Source organism: Dermacentor albipictus, chromosome 1 (assembly GCF_038994185.2).
Source record: "Dermacentor albipictus isolate Rhodes 1998 colony chromosome 1, USDA_Dalb.pri_finalv2, whole genome shotgun sequence".
Classification (NCBI taxonomy): domain Eukaryota; kingdom Metazoa; phylum Arthropoda; class Arachnida; order Ixodida; family Ixodidae; genus Dermacentor; species Dermacentor albipictus.
Window position 1 is genome coordinate 261,078,634 of NC_091821.1, and position 23,717 is coordinate 261,102,350.

Sequence of the window (23,717 nt, forward strand, 5' to 3'; positions counted from 1 at the left end):
TAGGGTTTATTTTACACTCCACTATCTAAAGAATAAGCAAGCAACTTTAGCCACATTTAAACAAACACATAAGAGGAAGAACACAGACTGAAGTACCAACTTCACCATGCCCATTTGTGCTCACAGATGCTGTATAGAACACCAGGTCTAATTGGCATATGCTTTTATAATATTACAACTTCATATGAAGCTATTTTCTCTAGACTATGCATTTTTGCATTCATTCCAAAAGTGTTGTGATATGTGACAGAACACAAGTTAGCTTGTGTAAAAAGAACAAACTGGCATGGCACACTGACAGGAAGCAAGGAAACAGGACAAGCATCGCTATTGGTACAAGATCTACAGCAATATATCAGAACATGACAATACAGCAATATTATTTAAACAAAAGTGAGTGCAGATCTGAGAACTTATTCAAGTAAGAACATGGATTTACCATTTTTAAAACCACATCATCATGAACAAAAACAGCTAAACATCAGTGCACATATTGCAAAATCAGAAGACACAATTCTTCACTGGGTGCTAGTTCAACCACCGCACCTCGATAAGTGTAAAAGTAGTTTAACCTGTGTAGCCTTCAGCATGCGAAAGCAAAGAAGACTATCAGAACAGGCTTCATATATAGTGTTTGGAGTCTTTGATTCAAACCGTAATACACTGTTAAAATAAAATTTCAGAGTTTGCTTGTTTCATTCAGAAAAAAGATAGTGTCTTAGTCATGCTGCCACAGTTAACGGATAAACTTGCACCGGCTACATTGAGTCAAAGGAGTAATTAAAGTGAGGCAGACAGATGCATGGTGTGAAAATGATGCTGTTGTATCAAGTAGCATAACTGCTCACTTAACATTCAGCTGCTTTCCATACCTCTGCATACAGACTGACAAGCTTTACCTCTTCACCATCTGCTAGTGAAGCACTGTTTGTTCACTGTGATCACCCACTCAAGGCAGTCACGTGGTTAAGTAGAGCCCTTCACTACATGTAAGGACACCGACCTGAAACTGTGCATAAGTCCTGTAAAATATTGTCATTTTTTGGCTACTGCAGCTGTTCATCAGCAGCTGCATCACTACTGCCAACATGCAGACCATATGCAATTCCCCAAGCACTTAATCAACAAGAGTACAATAATGAAGAGTGGCAAATTGGGCTAGCTGGTTCATTAGGAAAACAAGAAGCTAACACAAGAAAAAATAAACACTCTAGAATTTTGATGGCTCTGCCTTGGTTAATATATTCAAACTTCAAAAAGCTGATTATTACAGAATGCCATAAAGTGTGGTGCACTGTTACCAACTGTTTTTTTTTAAGCTATAACCTGTTATTACCAGACATTCATGTACCATGGCTGAAGACATACTGTTCATCGTTGCCATGTCTTGAGCATCGTAATTAGTCTCTTTCATAAAGGTTTCGTATTATCCATTTAAAAATATTGTTGTCTATTTCTATAAACACATAAAGGCGCATAACTTCGCTGGGTGTTACGTAAACTAGTGGCTCCTCTCTTCTGACTCAGACTGAAAGGTGCTTTGCATGGAGAATTTCAACAGGAAATAGTTTCTTGCATTTCAGAATTATACAAGAATTAACTCCAGTAAGAATTCTACAAATGAGAGAAAACGCACTTGAGAAGCTGACAAATGCAGTTTTTAGTCTTTATAGTTCAAGTGTACTGGAGAGAGTGGAATGTTTGTTGGTTGATGACCATTCGCTAATATTCAGTGACACTTGTTGAGTCACAGCCACGGTTGTGGACTACAGCCTGTTTTTCACTTTCATCCAAGTTCAGGCACAGCTTTCCAGTGCTTAACAAAACTGTCTGCTGACCAGCTCTCCTCTCCTGTACACCAAAAAAACTCACTGCTTCTGGTGAAAGATTTAAACTAGCTTTAGCTGTCTATAACTTTCGAGCAAGTACATAACATTCCAATATTTGCAAAGGAACATCATTAGCTCCGCTGACCGATTTCACAAGAAGTTCATTTCCGCCTTCAAATACAAATGAAGAATGCGACCAATGAGGTCCTAGTTTAGCCGCACATTTAGGAAGATGCAGGATTTGGTGTACATTGTATGTCATTGCACCAAATCCAAACAAAGACTGTGCTCTCACAACAAACTCCGAGAGAAGATCAGATGATCTCATTATGGTCATCTGAAGTGACGGTGTCTAGTAGAAGTATATAGACACCCTCCACAAGCAAACTGGAATGTCTGACATACTTATCTGGCAAAAAGCCATGAAGGCATGGTAATGAATAATGAAGAACGCACCACTTCCATTCACTAGCTCTCCAGATTGTGAAGTCTAACAATCTTTGTGGTGTACGTGTGAACCAATTCGGTGGCTTGATTGCCAATAACCTCCTGTTCAAAGAGGCTAAACTGTTGTGAACCAATCTAAACAGCTTTTCTCTTTTAAATGTGATCACATTTTTATTCTTTTTAAGCTGTTGTATGGTGTATATTTGTTCCAACAATCTTTCCTTTCTGAATGCTGGGCTTCATATTTGATTTATATGCATTGTCTTTTCTGATAATATAAATGCATTATTTCTGACTCATTTTTTGGGCAAATGAGGAAGCTTGCTTCTCCTTGAAGCACATTACACCTATACAACACACATAGATACTGATAGACTATAGATCTGGCAAACTAATATGAATACACTATTACACTAATAAAAAGAATACACTAGTAGAGTTGTACAAGCAGAATAGCACAGATACGTCCAGAATAGAACTAAATGTAATTTTATCAGTGTATCAGTTGTATCGTTTCATAATGCAATAGAAACAAACTGATATAATTTTTATTAGGTTGCCCTATCAGATTTTTCGCTAGTGATCTTTCAGTGTAAATGCATATCAACTTTTTGACTAATGCTAATAACTGAACACATGGCTTTTTTTGCTGCAAGTTTTCTTGGACTCCTGCTTCCCTTAAACTTATGCTGTATAATATGCTTGCAAGATAAAAACTGGAGTATGCTTCATAAATCCGGGATACACCGACAAAACACACAATTCTCATATTTAGTTGAAGCCATACAAAACCAACCTGTACATTTTATTGTAGCTGCTTATTCCCATACCGCAAGCATATCAACAATTACAACTTGCCTTGATTGGCCAGGCTCGTCAACAAAAAAACTTACCCATTTATTTCACAAATTCTCTATTGAAACATATGTTATTACCTCCTTGTATCTCATTGAGAATGAACTACAACCTCAAGGTACAGGTGCCAACTTGCCAAACCAATCTTTACTATTCCTGTAAAAGGCAGCCTCAGAACACACACACGCACACACATACACACACATATACATCAATGAGCTACAAGGAGGTAATAAAAACATGTTTCAATTGAGAATTTGTGAAATAAACAGGCAAGTTTTCTTGCTGCCTAGCCAATCAAGGCAACTTTTAATTGTTGATATGCTTGTGGCATGGGAATAAGCAGCTACAATAAAATGTACAGGTTGGTTTTTTATGGCTTCAACTAAATATGAGAGTTGTGTTTTTTGTAGGTATATCCCGGATTGATGAAGCATACCCCAGTTTTGATCTTACAAGCATATTACACAGTATAAGTTTAAGGGAAGCAGGAGTCCCAAGAAAACTTGCAGCACAAAAAGCCATGTGTTCAGTTATTAGCATTACTCAGAAAGTTGATATGCATTTGCATTGAAAGATTATTAGTAATATGATTACCTACGTACAAGGTGCTTAATAAGAACAGAGCGTTTAATTTTGTAGGTAAATGTGTTAAAAGGACTAGTCATGATGTGAAAATCTCTTCAGTTTACTCTTACCACCTCACCTTACCACCATTTTACCTTTAAACACACACACACGCATACATAAGATAGAAAATTGGGCAAGTTGTTGAAGCTTCATGGCAGCTACTGCATGACAGATGCCGACAAAAGTAACAGAACGGGCAGGATACAGCACTATCAAATGAAGTTTATTCAAAGAAAACAACCAATATATAACACACATCACGTGACCAACATCCGGCTCTCTAGCATATGCAGATACATACCAAAACAACCTTCACATCACCGAATGCACATGTTTTGACGGCAACACACGTGTCACGGCTGATTAATCAATGTAAAAAAACAATTACTAAGGCACAATGCAACTCAGTGGCTTTACTTAAGATCTAACACGGCAACCTCGCTGTCTCACAGCGAGATGGATGGCTGGCTAACACATAGTGAGCCTTTCTTTCTAATGTGATAAGCCTCCATTAATTCATGTGAGAGCTTTTCACAGTGTGTGAACAGCAGAATAGTACTTTAAAAAACTGGATGATGCCCAATGCTGCAACAATGCACAGAAAGGTGTGGATGTGCAAAAACCCTTCAAAAAACTATGGTACTTCCTTAGTCGAATGTTTAAGCACCTTCCAGTCTGACTGATATATATTTTGTAGGCTTCAAGAAAAAGGAATCGAATAAACAACATTTCGTGTGCAAGAGACAAACTGTATGCTGTATTTCACTTTGCAGTCCTCCCTGCTCAGACACCCGTTGTGAAGAATGTGCTTGTTTATTGCTTCACATATTCCCTTCAGCTTATCTTTAAATTAAAACCCAATCCTCTCCTGGAACTTAGAAGCCACCTTTTTCTGCCTGTGCGACAATTAATAGAGGGGATAATGGCAACTTTGTTCCGCTCTTGCTCCTTAAGCTTCTACCATCCTGGTCGCACCTTAAGTTCCTTAATTAACGTGCTTCAAGATAAAAAAACCACTGAAACTGAATAACCTGCCTCATTAAGCCTTGTCACCAGATTTCTTACACTTTCAAGGATAAGGTGAGGATAGCTCTTGGTTGAGGCATCTCCAATTGCGTGAGTGGCAAAACTGTACATAATAAGTTTTGAATAGCTAGACCTATAATCAAGAAGGAGCTTAGAAGTTCTCAACTGATATCCCCAGCATACGTGATCTCACATAAAAGTAAGCTTGACATAAGAAGTTGCAGCACATTTTTTTTCTGGAACTTCTAAAGTGAAGTTGAAACCTTGCTATTGTTCTCTAAATAGCTTCAGTACTTCGATGACAGCTCTGTGAAAGTTATCATTTGCTCATGAAAAACAAATAATCCACGTATCTGAAAATTTTAAGAGCAAGCCCACTCAGGTTTTGATTATCTTCTGGTCAACATAACTTAAAATATTACTGAGCACTGGTGCAACACCGGAACCTATGCAGATGCCAGCATTCTGGACACATAATTTACTTTCCCACCAGACCAAAATTGACCTTAAATAGAAATCAAGAAGCTCCAGAAAGTTTGCAACAAGAATTTTACACCTTTCAGCAAATTCCAGCTAACCTGCTTGCTTGTGTATACAGTCCTTAACAAACTGCAAGAGACGTGCCTGCAGTAAAGAATTGTATAAATCTTCTGCATCTATACTAAAGCCTGCCCATTTTCCCAGATTATGCTCCTGCAGGAAGTGTACAACAGTCTGAGAGCTGGCAGCAAGGAATTGGTCGTTGATTCCCAGCCTGTCAAGGTGTGTCTGCAGAAATTCTGAAACATGAAGCCATGATTTATATTCCGACACAATGGTTCTGAAATGGATTCCCTAAGCTTGTGTGTTTTGCACTGAAGAAGGCGCATAAAAGAAAACCTTTTCCACCTTAACATCATTTGAGACTGTTGTCAAACCAAACTGATTCAACTTCGTGACAGCTCAACATTTTATGTCAGCTATATTGGTATAAATTTCATTAAAATTGATGTCAGTGGCTGACACACCCTCCTCCGCAAAAGTGCTTTATAACATGACAACACAATGCCCTTTTTTGTCTCCAAGAAACCTCCAAGTTTCTGCCCCATACGTTAGCTCAGGTAGAAGGCAATGATTCTATGGTTGTACTTAAAGAAGGGAATTGCGCTAAAAAAGACACGGACGAGTTAGGACATGGACGGGCGCCGTGTCTTTTTTAGCGCAATTCCCTTCTTTAAGTATGTACGACCGACTCGCCCAACAACGTGCTCTCCTGAATTCTATGGTTGATTGTACAAAATTATATATATATATATATATATATAACTTTGTATTCACCATCCAGGGCCAGGGAACAAGAGAAGCCAGACACCACTGACCAATTTCTGACTAAAAGAATTAATTTTTGACCTTATACATCTTGTTTTTACTGTACATGTCCCTCACCTCCATCCAGGTTCCCAACATTTATATCTTAAAAGCTTGTCTATCACCACATACAGGGTCTGTCCTGGAAGTAATGTCAGTAAATTTATTGTGATGTGACTGTATGTCAGAACGGTCTAACTAGTTGAAACTAGTAGTGACGGAATCTAGCTAAGCAGCGGTCCGACAGTCATTGTGCTCCGAACATCGGAGAGTGTCAGACGGGCCCGTCCGTGAGCTGTTTTTTATTCTTGTGCAAGTGAAAATGCAGCGCTCATTAGAACAAAGATTTGCGATCAAGTTTTCTGTGAAACTTGGCAATACCGCTGCGGAAACTGTTACTATGCTCAAGACTGCTTATAAAGAACATGCCTGGTCAGATCGGTAAATGTTTTGGTGGCACAAGGTCTTTCGGAAGGCCGGAAAGAGGGCGACGACAAGGACTGCGCTGGATGGCCATCCACGACCATTACGACTGACAATGTAACACGAGCGAGAGAACTGCTGAACTCAGACCAACAATTAAGTGTTCGTTTAATGGCAGACATGTTAAACGTTTCGAAAACTCAAGTTCATGAAATTGTTACAAACAATATCGGCATGCGGAAGGCGTGCACAAAAATGGTTCAAAAAGTGCTCACTGACAACGAAAAGTCACGCCGCGTTGAAACATGTGAAGAAAATCTCAACATGTGCAAACGTGAGCGAAAATTTTTTGACAACGTCATTACAGAAGATGAGACTTGGGTATCTGAATATGACCTGTAGACCAAAGGGCAATCATCTGAGTGGCACACACACTCGTCCCCTCCCCAGAAGAAAGCCAGGATGAGCAAATCAAAGATCAAGATTATGCTCATTGTTTTTTTTTGACATCTACGGACTGGTTCATCATGAGTTTGAAGAACCTGGAACCACTGTGAACTCCAAATTTTATGTGGATGTCCTTGAAAGACTGAAACGCAGGGTTCAACATATCCGGCCGGACATTGCACACAACTGGAAGTTGCACCACGATAATGTGCTGGCCCACAGTGCCTTCATCGTCACCGACTACCTGGTTAATGCATTGGGGCCAACGATCTCCCAGCTCCCGTACAGCTCGGGCTTGGCTCCCCCCTGACTTTTTTCTGTTGCCATGCCTCAAAACACCCCTGAAAGGCAATCATTTTGGGACAGCGGACGTGATTAAAGCAGCTAGCACCACAGCATTAAAGGCCATTCCAGAGGAGGACTACCGCAACGCATTCGAGAGCTGGAAGTCTCTTTGGAGCCAATGTATTGACGCAAAAGGAGAGTATTTTGAAGATTTTAAAACATTTTGTAACAACAAATTCAATAAATGATTTTTAATCGCCTTACTGACATTACTCTCAGGACAGACCCTGTACATGCACCTTGAAGGTATGTATGTGGAAAGCATTTCAACCTCTGCTTGCTTTTCTGGCATGGAATAAAACGGCCTTTGTCCCTAAACCACTTACTTTTAAACTATTCCGTTTGGTTCATTTTTCTAACTTCTGCAGAGTTGCATTCACAACTTTCATAGTTAACCAGCTCCGTTTTCATTCTTGCTTCCTAAAATATGCCCTCCTGTCATGCATAATTTGGAAGGCCTTCTGTATTGTATTTCAAGACTATCAGTTTTGTTGCATGAAGAAACCTATTCTTGGAGTGAATTATTGTTCAGTTTGATATCATGATACTGCTGCATGGTTGTTATTTAACTCTGCAAAATAATGGTCCTGCCATCCTACCAAGAGTGCATTTCATGGGTATAACTCTCTTTCTTTTGACATTAGTTTATGAGGCTCACAGATATGTATCTGTGTCAACAATAACAATTGACATCTAATTTTGTGCAACATGCACTACATTTAATCAGATAAAAGTTGCATGTTTTGTCTCTTGGACCAGTCTGCTCAGTGGTAGGAGGTCGAGACCACAAATGAGAATGGCTGGCCAAGATCTGTGGTGTATGTCCCATGTTATGCATCTGACAAGATTTCATGGTGGCAAGAAGACATGTCGGACCTGATGTGATCTTTCTAATTATTGTGCACAGAGTTATCAGCATGATAATGTCCTTAATGCTATAAAGAGTACCTCCAGCAAGCAGTCTATATGCTTATGCCTTTTTGTCGCTTATGGCAACAAAATCCAACATCCTTTGAAACATGCTCACTTGCTGTCTGATGCACAAAATGAAGATCGCTGCCTTCTCTAAATTTATTAGCAACAAGAAAGCCACTCTGGAAGCAATTATATACATACACAGCAACACACACTAAAACCTACAAAAGGGAGAAAAAACACAAACTAGGCTAACAATAAAAGAAACCTGACACCCAACAAGTGTTACATGCATGTTACTCAAGTATGCACATTCAACCTGAGTTGGAGAGATAGATGGTCGACTCCCGCACTCCTGTGCATGCATGTGGATATATGTTAAGCCTCAGCTACTCTTTCTATATCATAACTGTCCCCATGTTTGTGAAATCTGGTGTACAACTGCAAGAACAATGATGGCTTGACAGGTGGTTTACCTTTCAGTGAGTTCTATAAGGAGGATGCATCAACTCTTCCAGCCAGTGTACACATTACCACATGAAAGCAGCAGCTTATAAACAGCACAACACCATACAGCACAAATTATATATTCGCCACGTGTTATTAAACTTACATCATTAAAGTACATTAGAATTGGTGCGCTAAGGCTGGTGCACAATATATGCATATACTTTAAACAATCATAAATAATGCAGGAGCTTGGAATATGATTGGCGATTCTCGGAACTGCTTTGATAATACAAAAGTCAAGGCTTTGTTTTTGGCATCACCCACTCCAATTAGTTTTCTTTCTTTTTCCAATTGAAGCATTGGCAAGGTTTGTGCCATGCGCTTCGACCGTGATTTTTTCTTGTTCGCGCACGGCCATGACCATAATACAAGAAAATCGGCCCAGTAACGCAGTGGTCCCTGCCTACTTTTTCATATACTTTACCGCAATACATTACGTATGCTTCACCGCATAACATGACTGTATTGCGGCAAAGCTGATTTTACGGAACTGACATTATGTAACGGACCTTTTGTTCTTCTGCTGCTCGCATGAGCATAAGCTCGAAAAACCACAAAATAAAGACTTGGCTTGCTGCTGGTTGATTTCTAGCTAACATTTCGAGACGTCCACGTTGTTAACAAAAGCATCGGTGAAGTTTCTCGCGCTCGGACGCGCTTCAAAAGGCAGCGTGTGACCACCTATAATTAAGGCAGTCATAAGCGGCAACGAAATCCACACAAGGTACATCAACTTCCGCAAAGCTACTGGGCAACGCCATCAATAACTGGCACACGGGCCACCCAGGAGCTGGCAAACGCTGCGATGACATCCACACAAACCACGTCGGTTTTTCACAAAGCTATTGGGCAACACGATCAGTCACAGGCACAGGTGAAGTTCGCAAAACACTACATGAGCAGAACTACTACGGCCATACTCAATCACTTCGCCACAAGCTCTCACATACAACGACATCAAACAGATACAATCACTTCTCCACAGCCACTGACCCAGGCGAAGACCGCACGGACAGAACGGAAGCACCGATTCTGGGCTCGATCATCGCGTTCCACAAAGCTAGTAAAGCACACGAGCAGCCAGGGGCACGGCCGAAGTCCGCACGGGCAGAATGGAGCTCACGTCGCGTCCATCACTTTAGCGACACCTATTTAAAAATAATATACGGAGCCAAGCCAAATCATTATTTAGCGTCTATTTGGGTGAACCTAACGCTTTCGGGCCCTAACCGTTCGTACGACCAGGGCACTATAACGGTTACCCCCCCCTTTCCACTCCTACGACCGGGTCGCAGGAATGGCGGCCCAGCAGAAAAACGGTTCTTTATTCCATGACACGGCGACGCTCAGTACCACCGGATGCTACAGAAGCACCGGTCACACAACGTAGATTCTGTGCTACCGGAGGTCGCCGAGGGCCGCTTTAACACCACCCCCACTGCACCGCTTTCTGCCGAACACAGATCCCACAGAAGAGAGATCACGCAACAGCGATAAACAAATCGCAGTTAGCGCGCTTCGACGACATGCCACTGCGGTCCCTCAAAAGTCCCTAGATGATTCTCTCCCTAGATGCCTAGGACATGATCACGTGATGCATTCTGGGCGCACGACGCGGTGACGTGCGGTGACGCCACTTTATTCTGTGGTATCGTCCGTTTTGTTCGCGGCTTCGTACGTTCGAGCTCGGCGTCGTGGCATAATTAATATTGTAGTCATGTTTGCGATGGCTTTAAGGGACATTGAGGAGCAGCAGCAATCGAAACAGTTGAAATTCGGTGGAGGCATGTTACTGTTCGCGTGAACAGCTGTTGTCAGCATCGGTTTCAGTGTGTTCGTAAGCGAATGTGCCCGTCTGTGTGCGTCTGATCGTTGTTGTTATATCATTACAATGTTTTCAGGAGCTCGCATATTTATTGTGCCTACAGGCATTGGGGGCCCACGGGTGAACCTTTATAAGAGTAAAGTGATGGAGCACGGGGCCACAGTTGTGAGTGACGAAAACTTGGCCACACACGTAATCGTGGCGGAGTCGCTGGACGGAGACCGTATTTCTAAAATAGTGGACACAGCAAACTTACGTGCATCCGTGAAAATCGTAAAATGTACGTGGTTAAGCGAGTGCTTCAAGAGTAGATCATTGGTCGAAACAACTACGTATGAGCTCCACTACAAGCCAACCCCGAGTGCTTTCACAATGTGCTGCCAAGATTCTAACGGCGCCCCTTCTAAACGGGCAAGACTTTTTCGTGAGCCTGCAGATCTTGCACCTCAGCCTGGTGTCTCTCGGAGCACCGAATCCTCGATACTGCATCAAACGGCCGTTTCGGTACGCTTAACCCGCGCTTTTAAAGTGAAATGCTGTTTTAGAATGCATACATAATAAATATATATCGTTTTTTGCCGACGTTTTGCATGCAGGGCAAGTGGGTGTGCGCAGTTGCCTCCACAGACGTTCCTGTGAATAAGAATTCCCACATAACTGACCAATTGGAGGTGATATCTGCAGCACAGACTGTGCGTTAAACCTCCTGATAGACCGAGGTTGTTTTATTCCAGGCCATGGTTGAAACCTACCAAAGCACTAAAGACCACTGGAGGGCCCTTGGTTATGAAAAAGCCATCATGCAGCTCAAGCGGCATGCTACTGAAATCACGACATGGGAGGTAAAGGAGTATATAGGAGTATGATTTCTCAATGCACTGTTGTTTAGCTAAGACCATCAGATCATTAAATGGTATAACGGAATACCAGGCATAGTTTTCTTCATTCATTTCTAGTCTCATGTTCATCCTGATCTGTAATAAACACTGTTAACTAAACCACAATAGAGACACAAAAATAATAAATTATAGCAAATGTGGCTTAATGGCTGTGGTGGTCAGCTTTTGAACACAATGACACAGGTTCAATTCCCAACTGTGGCAGTCGTATATTCTGATGACAGAATGCAAAAACGCTTGTGTACTACAATTTATGTGCACGTAAAAGAACTCCAGGTAGCGGAAATTGATCTAGAGCACCCCTACCAAAGCCAAAACAAAATGATGTTTCAAGACGCATCTCGAAAACGTCATTTTGTTTTGACTTTGGTTGGTGACCTGCTTCTCTCACAATAATCTTACCCTACCAGACAGTATTCCACCGAACTCTCAACTACAGGGTTTAATACACCATCAAGGAAGATACATTGTGGGAATGTAAAGTTATGTGGGATATCAGAAACTTAGGTCTGTTAAAGTGATCACTGTCATAAACATATATTTATCTTCTATCAGCATGAACTTATATGAAAACTATATAGTTAATGCAAAAAAATACAGGACAATTTAACATAGAACATATTTTAAAAAGAGCAAATTAACCCTTTCTGTGCCAACTTCCTTTTGTTTCAGAAAACTGAAATTCCCTGAATTTTTTTGTAACTTGTTCATTGTGAACAGCTTTAATTAATGCAGTATAAGCAGATCATTTGTTAATTTCTCATGTCCTGTCAATTATTTATGTTTTTGAGTTGCAAATAGTCAATGCAACAGAAACAATCTATATGAAGCACAATATTTCTTTGAGAAAGTCGAGCACGCTTTTGTTATCCTCCATGCAACACATAATTTCTGGCGCAGTATGGAAAGCAAATGGCAGAGGAGCAGGTGTCAAAGCATTTGTCAAGCCACATCCATGCAAGAGAGGTTGGCAGAAGTTCTAAATCTTCATTGCAATCGTTGGTACTAAGTTAAAGCTCTGAACACGATTCACTAGATCTTGCCAGGTCTAGTTGTTTACTTAAGATGCAGAAACGTCCAAAAATGCTGTGTTTCTGGAATTGAAAAGACAGGCATTGTCGCTGCAGCCTCCTCACTCTGCACAACCATTTTTAAATTGCAGGGGAGCCAGAGGCTCCCGTTTCATTTCCAGCAACTGCGCCCTTAGAAACTGTTTTCTAGGAAGCTGGTGCCATTTAACCCCTTAACTGCCAAGATAAATTATTAAAACATTTATCATAAGTGTGGATTTAAAAAATATATCCATATATTTTCTTTGTTCTTTTTTTTTCTTAATATTGTACCAGGAATTCCTGTAGTGCTATTACTGCTCAAATGTTGAATAAGAATACCAAAATGCATTGTGTATTATTTATGTGTTAAAATTTCAAGGTAGTGCAACCTTTCCCGTGACAAGTTAACTTGAGTTAACGAGTTAATTTCATGATGCTACAGTGAGCTGGTACTAAAATTTCAAGACGGCGTTGCCACCTGTCTCGTCTTTGTACCTCTTCTTACAGTAAAAGTAATTGATTTTCTATTTTAGCGGAGTAGTTAATTACTACACCTCAAATGAATGAAACCGTAACTAAGCTGGCTTCAGAGGCAGCAATTTTCATTTTTAATTTCATTTATTGATACTGTGAATCCCATCAGGGATTGTAACAGGAAGGGCTGTATGCCATACATAGGAACATGGTATAAGGTGTTAATTACTAAATCTTATACAATAAAAATTTTGGGCATATAACAATTTGATTACGTGATTATACAAGAGAATAAATAGAACTATAAGGTTATGACAACGATAATTGCAGTTACAGAAACCAGTTAGAAGGTCAGTATTGAGGTAATAACAGTCACGCAACAATCAAGGTTACAATAGTGCCAACAAGAAAAGAAATGTATTGCATCATTGCCGTAAATTATAGTCAAGCACAAACACCGTTAAAATAACAAGGCAACAAGGAACTACGTAAATAATGTGAAGAATTATTGCTGCAATGCGTATAGTTGATCCGCAATCAGGGTACCAAACGTATCTAAGGATGAGCTGTCAGTGAAACTTGTGTTAAGATTATTCCATTCGCGTGTCACCCTTGGAAAAAATGAGTATTTGAAAATATCAGTGCGGAATGGAAATTCGCTTAATGTGTGTGTGTGTGTTTATGACGAGTAATCTATTCAAGGACATTGATATGTATTTCATAATAGGCAGTTTAAGTTGATTGTGTATTAACTGATACATGACCTTTAGTCTAGCAAGCTTGGCTCTGTTATGCATGGTTAGAAGTTCTACCCGTTTCAGTAATGCTGTTGGTGAGTCTGTGATGGAGTGTTTATTATATATGTATCTCAGCACTTTTTGCTGTACCCCTTCAAGTTTTTAATCAGCTTGTTAGTAAACGGGAACCAAACGGTGTTGGCGTACTCTAGAACCGGTCTTATAAGTGTTTTATATGCGAGTAACTTTGTTTCAGATGGTGCTAGTTTAAGGCGTCTGTTAATGAAGAATAGCTGTCTTATTGCAGTTGATGTGATATTGTTAACGTGAGAATCCCACCTGAAGTCAGATGTTAGTGTCACACCAAGGTACTTATGCTCATGAACAGATGCAAGAGGAATGTTGTTAAGGGTGTACTGGAAGGCTGATGTATGTTTTTTTCTGGTTGTAGATAATAGAACAGACTTTTTTAGATTGATATCCATCTGCCAGTCCTTGCACCACTGGGAAACTGCTGTTATGGCGTTATTTAAAGTTCTATGGTCATCAAGGCAGTTAATTTCCTGGAAAAGAACGCAGTCATCTGCAAAAAGTTTGATATTCTGTGAAGCATATGCTGGTAAGTCATTAATAAAGATTAAGAATAATACTGGGGCTAAGACACTTCCTTGGGGTACTCCTGATGTAACGTTAGTTGTCGCGGACCTCTCGTTGTTAATTTCAACAAATTGTGTGCTATTACTAAGATAGTTTTTAATCCAATCAAGGATAGGGCCGCTTCCCAAAGTTAGTTCTAGTTTTGCAAGAAGTTTAGTGTGTGACACGCAGTCAAATGCCTCCGAAAAGTCTAAAAATATGAGGTCTGTTTGTTTCTGGTTATCAATGCTCTTGGATATGTCATGTGTTTATTCAATTAATTGCATAATACTAGAAAGGCCTTTACGAAAGCCGTGCTGACAAGGGGTTAGGGTATCATTTACTTCTAGATAAGCATTTACGTGTTTTAAAATAATATGTTCTAATAACTTGCGTACTTTACTGGTTAATGATATGGGTCTGTAGTTTGAAGGATCAGATTTATTTCCTGATTTGTATATTGGTGTTATTTTGGCAGTTTTCCATTCCGTAGGAAGGGTGCAGGTGGATAATGATTTGGTAAAAAGGAGGATTAGGAATTTTGCCATCCACTCGGCATATCGATGAAGGAATATGTTAGGGATGTTCTCTGGCCCGGGTCCTTTTTTTGTGTCGAGATTTAGTAAAAGATCTAGTACTCCTGTTTCTGTTATAGTTAATGGTTCCATCTTCACACCAGTGCCAGAGGTTTTTCCTGGTAGTTCTCCGTTATCAGATGTAAAAATAGAGCAGAAATAATTATTCAAAGAAGTCGCAGCGTTTTTGTTATCCTCAGGAGATGTCTCTCATCTCGTTTTTTAGGGTTTAAATAACGCCAGAATTTTTCGGGAGCATTCTTTATAAAGTTAGGATGTGTTTTTGTGAAATAGTGTGATTTGGCCTTCTTAATTTTTGTTTTCAAGTCGTCCACGGCGTAAGTTAATTGTTTAGCAGTTCGTTGTGAGGGATGGGATTTTTTGTTTCTTCTGATTCGGCGAACTTTCCTTTTTGCATGAATAACGGTCCGAGTTATCCAGGGGTTATGTTTATGAGTTTTCTTAGTTTTCAAGGGGACGTAGTTACTGATGCAATATGACACAACGGACTTAAATTCGTGCCATAAAATTTCTATGTCTGTGTTTCCATCATGTGCAAGTTGATTGAATGACGATAGTTGAAATGACAGTGTATCAATGATGCTTGTATCATCAGCTCTGCTGTAGTCTTTGTACGTTTTTGTTGGTTGTGAAGAGGGTAGCGAATCTTGATACGGCACCTCACACAATACTAGTTTGTGATCTGACAAGCCGGTTGAGACTTCGAATTTAGCGTTATGGGTGGGAAAATGAATGCTTAAAAATACTAGGTCTAACTGGATCTAGTTTAGTCTAACTGGATCCTTGTACATGCGTGGGTTCAGTTATTATCTGGGTTAGGTTAAAAGAGAGCATAATGTCGAAAAGAATATCTGCGCAAGGTGAACGGTGATGCAGTGTGTGCCAGTTGATATCAGGGAGATTAAAGTCGCCTAGTAATATGAGCTTGGTCCCCTTCACATGCTGCTGCATATACACGTGCAATGATTGCAATACATTCAAATCAGTAGAAGGACTACGGTAAATGCATCCAACAATGAAGGTGGTATTGGCAAAGCAAAGTTTGCAAAATACAGCTTCAACCCCCGCAACGTCGGGCAACTTAACGTACGAAATTTCCCTTTTTATCAAAATAGCAACGCCACCACCTCATGTTGGCCGATCTTTGCAAATAATGACGTAGTTTGGGGGAGTAATTTTGAAGTCTGTGACGTCTTTGGTTAGCCAAGTCTCTGTTATGCCTATAAATTTCGGTTCGAAAGCTATTAACATTGATTCGAGGGGTCCGAGCTTACTACTAACACTTCGAGCGTTAATATTACCGAACGTTATTTTGGATGTTGCGGACGGCAGGGACGCAAGGTTCGCGTACCGACGTCCTGGTTTTTTGTATCGCTTGAAGTGGACGTAATGGGGGTCACCTCATTATTTTCCTCGTCCCAAGAATAAAGGCAACTATTAATCTTTAGTTTGTCGTAGACCAGGGCCACTTTATCACCAGATTCCTTCCTTGCTTTTCCATATTGCCATAGCTTCTTCCTAATATCTCGAACTCGCGGTGAAAAGTCTTCGCTGATGGCGTAATCAGTATCGAGTTTTTGACAGTTACGCAAAATTTTTGTTTTGTCTCAGAAGTCTAGGAGGTTAAAGATTGTTGGTCTTGTTTTGTTTGCCATTGGTTTGCCTAGTCTGTGGATGCGTTCTATTGCCACTGCTTCGAACTTCAAAGTATGCCTAATGACCTTTTCATTCACTGCGCGTTCCAGAGATTCGGTATTTTCTTCTGTATCTTCCTGCATACCATACACAGTAAGGTTTGACCTTCTGGATCTATTCTCTAGACCGTCTAGCCGTAATTCCAAGTACGATGCAGTTTTTTGAGGGCTAGCGATTTGTTTAGTGCAAGCTGAAACATTGTCTTCAAGGCATGATAGACATTCTAGTTTTTTATCTATCGATGTCAGTTGTTCTTCCTTTATTGTCTTTATATCAGCGGCGATTTGAGTTAACTTTCGGCAAAACCCGAACGGTCAGGCCCGGGATTTGTTTCGGCATCTCCGGCAAGCAATATCAACTTTGCAAAGTACACTATGTCATACAGAAAATCGAGAAGCACCGTAGGGCACGGCAGCACGACGAGACAGTGCTCGCTAGAGCGAAAACACTTTCCAAAACGCCTTCTCACCTGCATAAAGAAGACAAGCGGGTGAGCCATCTGCGTGCAAGCCCTGCTGCCGCGCCCTTTGGGATGTGCTGGGTCGTTGGCAGCTTTTATGCTCCTGGTAAGGTGAGGGGCCGTACTGGATGGCTTCAAGAATGTTCTTCGCTAGAGGTAGACGATGACGGGTTCCCTTCCGCAAATGGTAGGAAAAAAAACGACGAAAAGGTGTTGTTCTGAAGCACATGCACGTCTAGAATCCCGAAAGGCTGATTTGGTTCTTGGTGTCCCGCTGGTATCAGCAGCAGGCTGGCGATAATCTGCATAAAGAAGACAAGCGGGTGAGCCATCTGCATGCAAGCCCTGCTACTGTGCCCTTTCTTTGATTGAAGTGGGAGGCAAGGCACCAAGGCAACCAGTAGGCAAGCTCTCCCAAGTAACAAAGGACCTAATAAAGAAATGGCCAAGAATGAAAGTGTCCATAAGATGGAATTCGCGGAACTGTCACAAGTGATCAACAACGCGAAAATAAGTGCTATTCGAAATTATAATGTGAGAAAGGCTGAAGAAGCCGTAAAAAAAGGATGCAGGCAGAAATCAGTGAGAATAAAACTTGGCATAGGACAAACCAAGATGTATGCGCTGAAAAATAAGGAGGGTAATATCCAGCAATCTCGAAGGTATAGTAAAAGCAGTGGAAGAATTCTTTACTAACCTGTACAGTACCCAGATGACTCAGGTTAACTCCATTCGAAACAGTAATGAACAGGATACAGAAACTCCTCCTATATCTAGCGATGAGGTCAGAAGGGCTTTGGAAGACATGAAACGGGGGAAAGCGGCAGGAGAAGATGGAATAACAGTCAATTTAATCAAAGATGGAGGAGACGCAATGCTTGGAAAAGTGGCAGCTCTCTGTACAAAGTGTCTATCGACTGTAAGGGTCCCAGAAAACTGGAAGAACACAAACATTATACTGATCCACAAACAGGTAGACGTTAAAGAATTGAAAAATTATATGCCCATTACCTTACTCCCAGTACTATATAAAATATTCGCCAAGATAATCTCGATTAGAATGAGGGCAACACTGAACTTTAGTCAACCAAGGGAACAGGCAGGTTGGACCATTAGGGCTACAGAATGGGTACCAAGAGAAGGGAAGCACAGTAGAAGACGGCAAAAGACTAGGTGGTACGATGAAATTAGGAAATTCGCGGGTGCTAGTTTCAATCGGATGGCACAGGACAGGGGTAACTGGAGGCCTTCGTCCTGCAGTGGGCATAATATAGGCTGATGATGGTGATGATGAAATAATTTTTTTCTTTAGAGTTCCTTTAAGCCTTTTGTGATATTTTGTCTTCTGTGCGATCTAAGGTTGTGTTCTGTCATATCATTGAATTTGGAAGTTGCTACTGGCATGTTGAAATTGCATGTTCACATGACTGGCTGGGTATTGCTAATGTGTGTTCTGCACCAGGCCTTATCAACCATGTTTGATGAAAGGAAGGATAACAGAGTGAAAGCAAGGTAACTGCTACATCAGGGAGACATGTTGCAGAGCCCATTTAAAGGTGTTTAACAGCCTGTGTGAGATGGCCGCAGCTCCTTTGAGCTAACGCTTTCTTCAGATGTCTTGCTTATGTGGCAGGTGTGAGGGTCCTCTGAAGCTTCTGTTGTTCTTCTTCTTTTCTTTTAAAGTTTGTTCCACTGTGAATATTCTTGCAGTCTCTTATCTCAGTTCAGCATTGCCCTTCTTAAAAGGCTGTTGCGTCTTTAGTGGAAGTCCTTCATAGTTTTGTCCCAACTGCTTTACCTTATTGCATATGATGTTCTAAGCCAGCAGGTGTGTCTGCTACACAGTAGATGATTGCTAATAAAATGGCCAGTCTCTAATGTGGCTACCATGTTGGCAAGTGGTGTAGGAATGACTTAAACATGTTCGTAGTAAGAAGCAAACAAACACTGACACTAAGGAGAAATTACTTGTGCCTAATAAATGAAATAAAGAAGTGATAAATTAAAGGAAATGAAAGTGGATGAAAAAGTAACCTTGGTTAGGTTGGGAACGATCTCACAACCTTCGCATTTTGCGTGCGATGCTCTACCATTGAGCTACCGCGGCGCTTCTTCCCCGTCCACTTTCTTGGGTTTTTGTGTTTCCTAGTAGAGCCCTGGGAGTGTTACCCAGCACCACCACTCGCAGACCTTGGTGCCGAATGAGGACCATCCTTTCTGCTGCAGGTGTCACGAGGACGTGATCTTTTTGGGTGAAGGCAACTGGTCAGTAAGGATGCAAACATGCGCAAAAAAATAAGTGCAAACATGTTCATGCCATTTTGTGCCACAATTCAGTAATTTCCCAATTTTATTGATGCTGGAAGAGCTAACAGCATTTTTAATAAAGTTTAACCCTCTTCTTGGATACAGTATTGTAGTGCAAATAAATTCTGCGGAAATGTGCGAGTGGAGGAAGTTTCATGAAAGGCAATATTGTCATCCATCCAAGAGCAGCATGATGCCACAAAATAAACCCAATACAGGATTCTTTGGAAAGAAGCTTTGAAGGTGAAGAAAATTTGTCCTGGTATAGCAACTGCGACAAAAAAGTGTTGGTGCTGGGTTCGATCTTCAGACCAGTTTGGGTTTCTTTTGTAGCTTCGTCCTACTCGTGGGGGGATGACGATTTCTGCTTTTCATGAAACTTCCTTCAGCTTGTGGATTTCTGCAAAGATGACTTACCATTGTCTATGTTACTGCGCTTCGTGTTGCTGATTAATTCAGCCTCACTCTGCAATCTGCCAGCCTACTGGTCAGCTCAGATGGTAGAGCAAGCGCCCCAAAAAAGAGTTTGGTCCTGGGTTTGACCCCTGAACCAGGACATACTTTTATTCCACTGCGAAGCTTTCTTTTTGAGATGCCCATTTTGAATTTGTTTTGAAGCTTTGTGCTACTCTTGGGTGAGAGACAATTTTTCCTTTCATCAATATTATAGTACATGCCTGTCTTGGTCCCCTTTATGCCTAATATGCACTGCTAGGTGTATGTTCTTGGTTTTTGAGACCCACTAGGTTTTCTATTTTCTTTATTCTTTATTAAGGAACATTTTGAGCATGTGTGTATGTTTAGGCATTGAAACCACATTCATTTTACTATGGGTGCTATAAACTACTAAATACTGTTAGTGTCAATTTGAAATCACTGACATCATCAACTATCGGTACATTAATGTATAAAATAATGTTAGTATCAGCTAAAAATATTTGATGTCATCATTTATTTCCTTGCCGTATGCCTGTATATGTCTATTTAACGCAGACTGCTACACCTAGTCGTAAGTTTCTGCTGATGAAATGTCTCTTCCATTTAGGAAGCAAGGGCCCTGCCTAACGTTGGGAAAAGGCTTGCAGACAAAATTTGGGAGATTGTTCAGCAAGGCAGGCTCCAAAAACTGGAGGAATTCCAAAGCCAGGAGCATCTTGTTGCACAGAACCTGTTCACAAAAGTCTGGGGTGCCGGACCATCAACAGCACAAAAGTGGGTCCAGCAGGTGAGTTCCAAGTTTTTAAATAGCAGCATAATGGATGAATTGATGGCTAAATTTGCACAGTATGCCCTGTACATTGTAATGTAATGCATCTTGTGCATAAGTTAGCTTGTTGTGTCAGCAGCAGTATCTTGTTTTGCTGAATGTGTACTGCAGTGCTTTACAGTCTGCACATGTGTGTTCTCCACCTCTCCTACTAAATTGTCTGCATTTGCATATAATCTTGTCCCTGCAAATGGTAAATATTGCTAATCAGAACTCAGGAAGCACGCAACTAGCTAGTAGACCTATACATTCCAGCTTGATCTAGAGGCCACAGCTAGTAGCCGTCTTTTGTAAGTTGTACTCTAGACCCGAGCCTCTACAAGCCAGCTGGCAGCTCAGATAATGCTCCTTCCACTTACCGCTAGTAGCCACCTTGGGAAGCACTATTGTAGCTGCGGTGTAAACATTCAATGTCCAGGCTTGTTTCAGCTTCGCAAGTGCTGTAGTTAGCTCTACTTACCATGTTTTACAATCCTGGAAGGTTGAATTCTTATTTTACATGTCACTACAAAAGCGCAAAGAAGGCAACAACCACAGTAAAATTTTCACTTTGACTGTTCAGTGGCTTTGTTGTGCTAAGTTAATTCCCAACCAGATGAGCTGTTGACAAGCCCTTGATTCTGTGCCACTGTAATATTGCACAAATATCAAATTGCTAGTCATTTAAACTAGTAATAAATACAGTGCAACAAAATACTTTTTGTTAGTGCATAGCACCAGTACCGAAATAGTTATCCCAATGTTCACAAAGCAACGTATTGGTGCTCTATGTATTGTTCTCCCACTCCTTGTAAACTGCTCCTTGTAAACTGCAAGACAACAGTTTTTGCCTAAGCTAGTGCAACTATATGCATTTCTAATGATTCAATGGCTGCAGCACTAACCAACTCTAATGTGTACCAAAGTTGGTAACGAAACATTATTGGAGGTTTTCATACAAAGTATGATATCTGCCGATACACATGTGGAGCAGTACAAGTGACTTTACATTATGCCCCTTTATTTTTAAGGACTTAAGATACAGCTTAAACAAGTTTAGTAGTTCAGCCTAAGTACACACTGAGTGCACATAATGCATTGCAGTCCACTCATTTTGTTCAGCCATTCTCAATGTTCACCCGCCGTGGTTGCTCAGTGGCTATGGTGTTGGGCTGCTGAGCACGAGGTCGCGGGATCGTATCCCGGCCACGGCGGCCGCATTTCGATGGGGGCGAAATGCGAAAACACCCGTGTGCTTAGATTTAGGTGCACGTTAAAGAACCCCGGGTAGTCAAAATTTCCGGAGTCCTCCACTACGGTGTGCCTCATAATCAGAAAGTGGTTTTGGCACGTAAAACCCCAAATATTATTATTATTATTCTCAATGTTCAAGCACCATGCCTGTAAATAGTTCTTCATTTTCAGAGTCAGAAAGGGCCATTGTTTTGTGATACTAGTGGATCAGTATTAGCATACTATAACGTACCATGCATGCCGGCTATAGCAGTGCACTTAATAAGCATGTCTGTCTGACATAGTGCAGCAAATCTACAATTCTATTTCCCTTGTTCCATAGACCATCAGTATGTTCCCACTGCGTGTGCATCTTATGCACCTAGTAGACTTGCACTGGTATGAAAATGCATGGATCCATATGCAAAAGCCACATATACCATTTTCATGACCGAATACAGCCAATAAATGACACTATCACCTCAGGTAAACTGCACTCTAAACAGTTGCATATAGTACTAATGGCAGCAGAGCTGAGTGGAAGTGTGTGGAGAGTGCATGTTAAGCAAGATAAAACAGCATGCAGAAAGGCTGTTTCCTGTCTCTACACTGACACAACCTTGCATAATTGCCCATCGATGCTTAAGGGAGCAGTAAAAAAATGCAGTTTATTTCATAAATACAAATGTGATTCGGTATGGTTACCATGGATATGACTAATAGAGTGGGTCCTTAGTAAATGCAACTTCTTTGCAGTGAATTTAGAAATCTTAATCGTCAATGCACCAAAAATAAAAAATTGCCTTGTTAAGATGGTAATTCAAATATTTATAAAATGGGTACAGGAACCAATTAGCTTTTTTTGAGAGCATCACTAAATGTAGAAGACTTTATTTTCCAATAAGGAGGGGGGGGGGGAGGTAGCAAACAGTGCAGAGAAAGAACAGGCTAAGACTTGGACAGGATTGTAAGCTTAAAAGACAGCAAAGGGGCATTCACAATGTTCTCTTGTATATATCTTTCCAGTAACCAATGTTAACTAACCAACACACACTCTCTCTCTCTCTCTCTCTCTCTCTCTCTCTCTCTCTCTCTCTATATATATATATATATATATATATATATATATATATATATATATATATATATCTGTCTGATTGGTGGGCTCAATGGTTTCTACTATTCTGCACGAGTTAAATCAATACATTAACAGTGTAAAACAAGTTGTTCATCAAAATTATTACACTTTTTTTAAAATCAGTTAATGCACCTAGAAGAAAGTCATTAAGGTAGTACTGGCACAAAAACTTTGTGCCCCACTTTTTTTTGCTTTTTTAGTTAGTTGCCAACCCCACAATTATCACATGGAGCCTCAATTCCTTGAGCAGCACAAATAATTATTACATCACAGTTTATGCAGCTAGTTTAAAATGTACTCCAAATGCAGCACTATTTTATATGTCAAGCAGGAGTCTATTCACATCACCAAACCCATAGTTGGAATTCATGCGGTGTTAGAAACAACTCAAGCATGAGATAGTTGGCTCAATGCTGTAGTTGACAGTGATATAATGACCTTGTCGCTAAGAGCCATCAGATTGACCCTTCCAGTTGCATGCTTCTTTTTGAAATGCAGGAGTACTCTCTGCCCTGTTATCCTGTTGGGTGGTGAATGGTCTCTGTTTTCGCAGCATGGTCAGAGTGTACTTGTATACGTCAGTTGTGTCTGGTACCATGATGCCGCCACATCGAATATTGGTGACATGAATAGACTTCCGTTTCA

General features: G+C 40.7%; 1 protein-coding gene across 4 annotated transcripts in view; it reads left to right on the forward strand.

Moving 5' to 3' along the window:
* Positions 1–10,348: 10,348 nt before the first annotated feature.
* LOC135902897 (DNA polymerase lambda-like) overlaps positions 10,349–23,717 on the forward strand; it is a 54,737-nt gene continuing 41,368 nt past the window's right edge. Inside the window, exons 1-4 of one of the 4 annotated variants that reach the window (XR_010564640.2) lie at positions 10,349–11,103; positions 11,196–11,270; positions 11,313–11,441; positions 20,501–20,680. Coding sequence is in view for 3 of the 4 variants with exons in the window: in XM_065433206.2 (XP_065289278.1) it covers positions 10,666–11,103; positions 11,196–11,270; positions 11,313–11,441; positions 20,501–20,680 (822 nt within the window). In the remaining variant the exon portion in view is untranslated. Of the gene's footprint in view, positions 11,104–11,195; positions 11,271–11,312; positions 11,442–14,212; positions 14,381–20,500; positions 20,681–23,717 lie in introns of those variants that run through there. The other 3 variants (XM_065433206.2, XM_065433207.2, XM_065433208.1) reach the window with 3 other exon arrangements.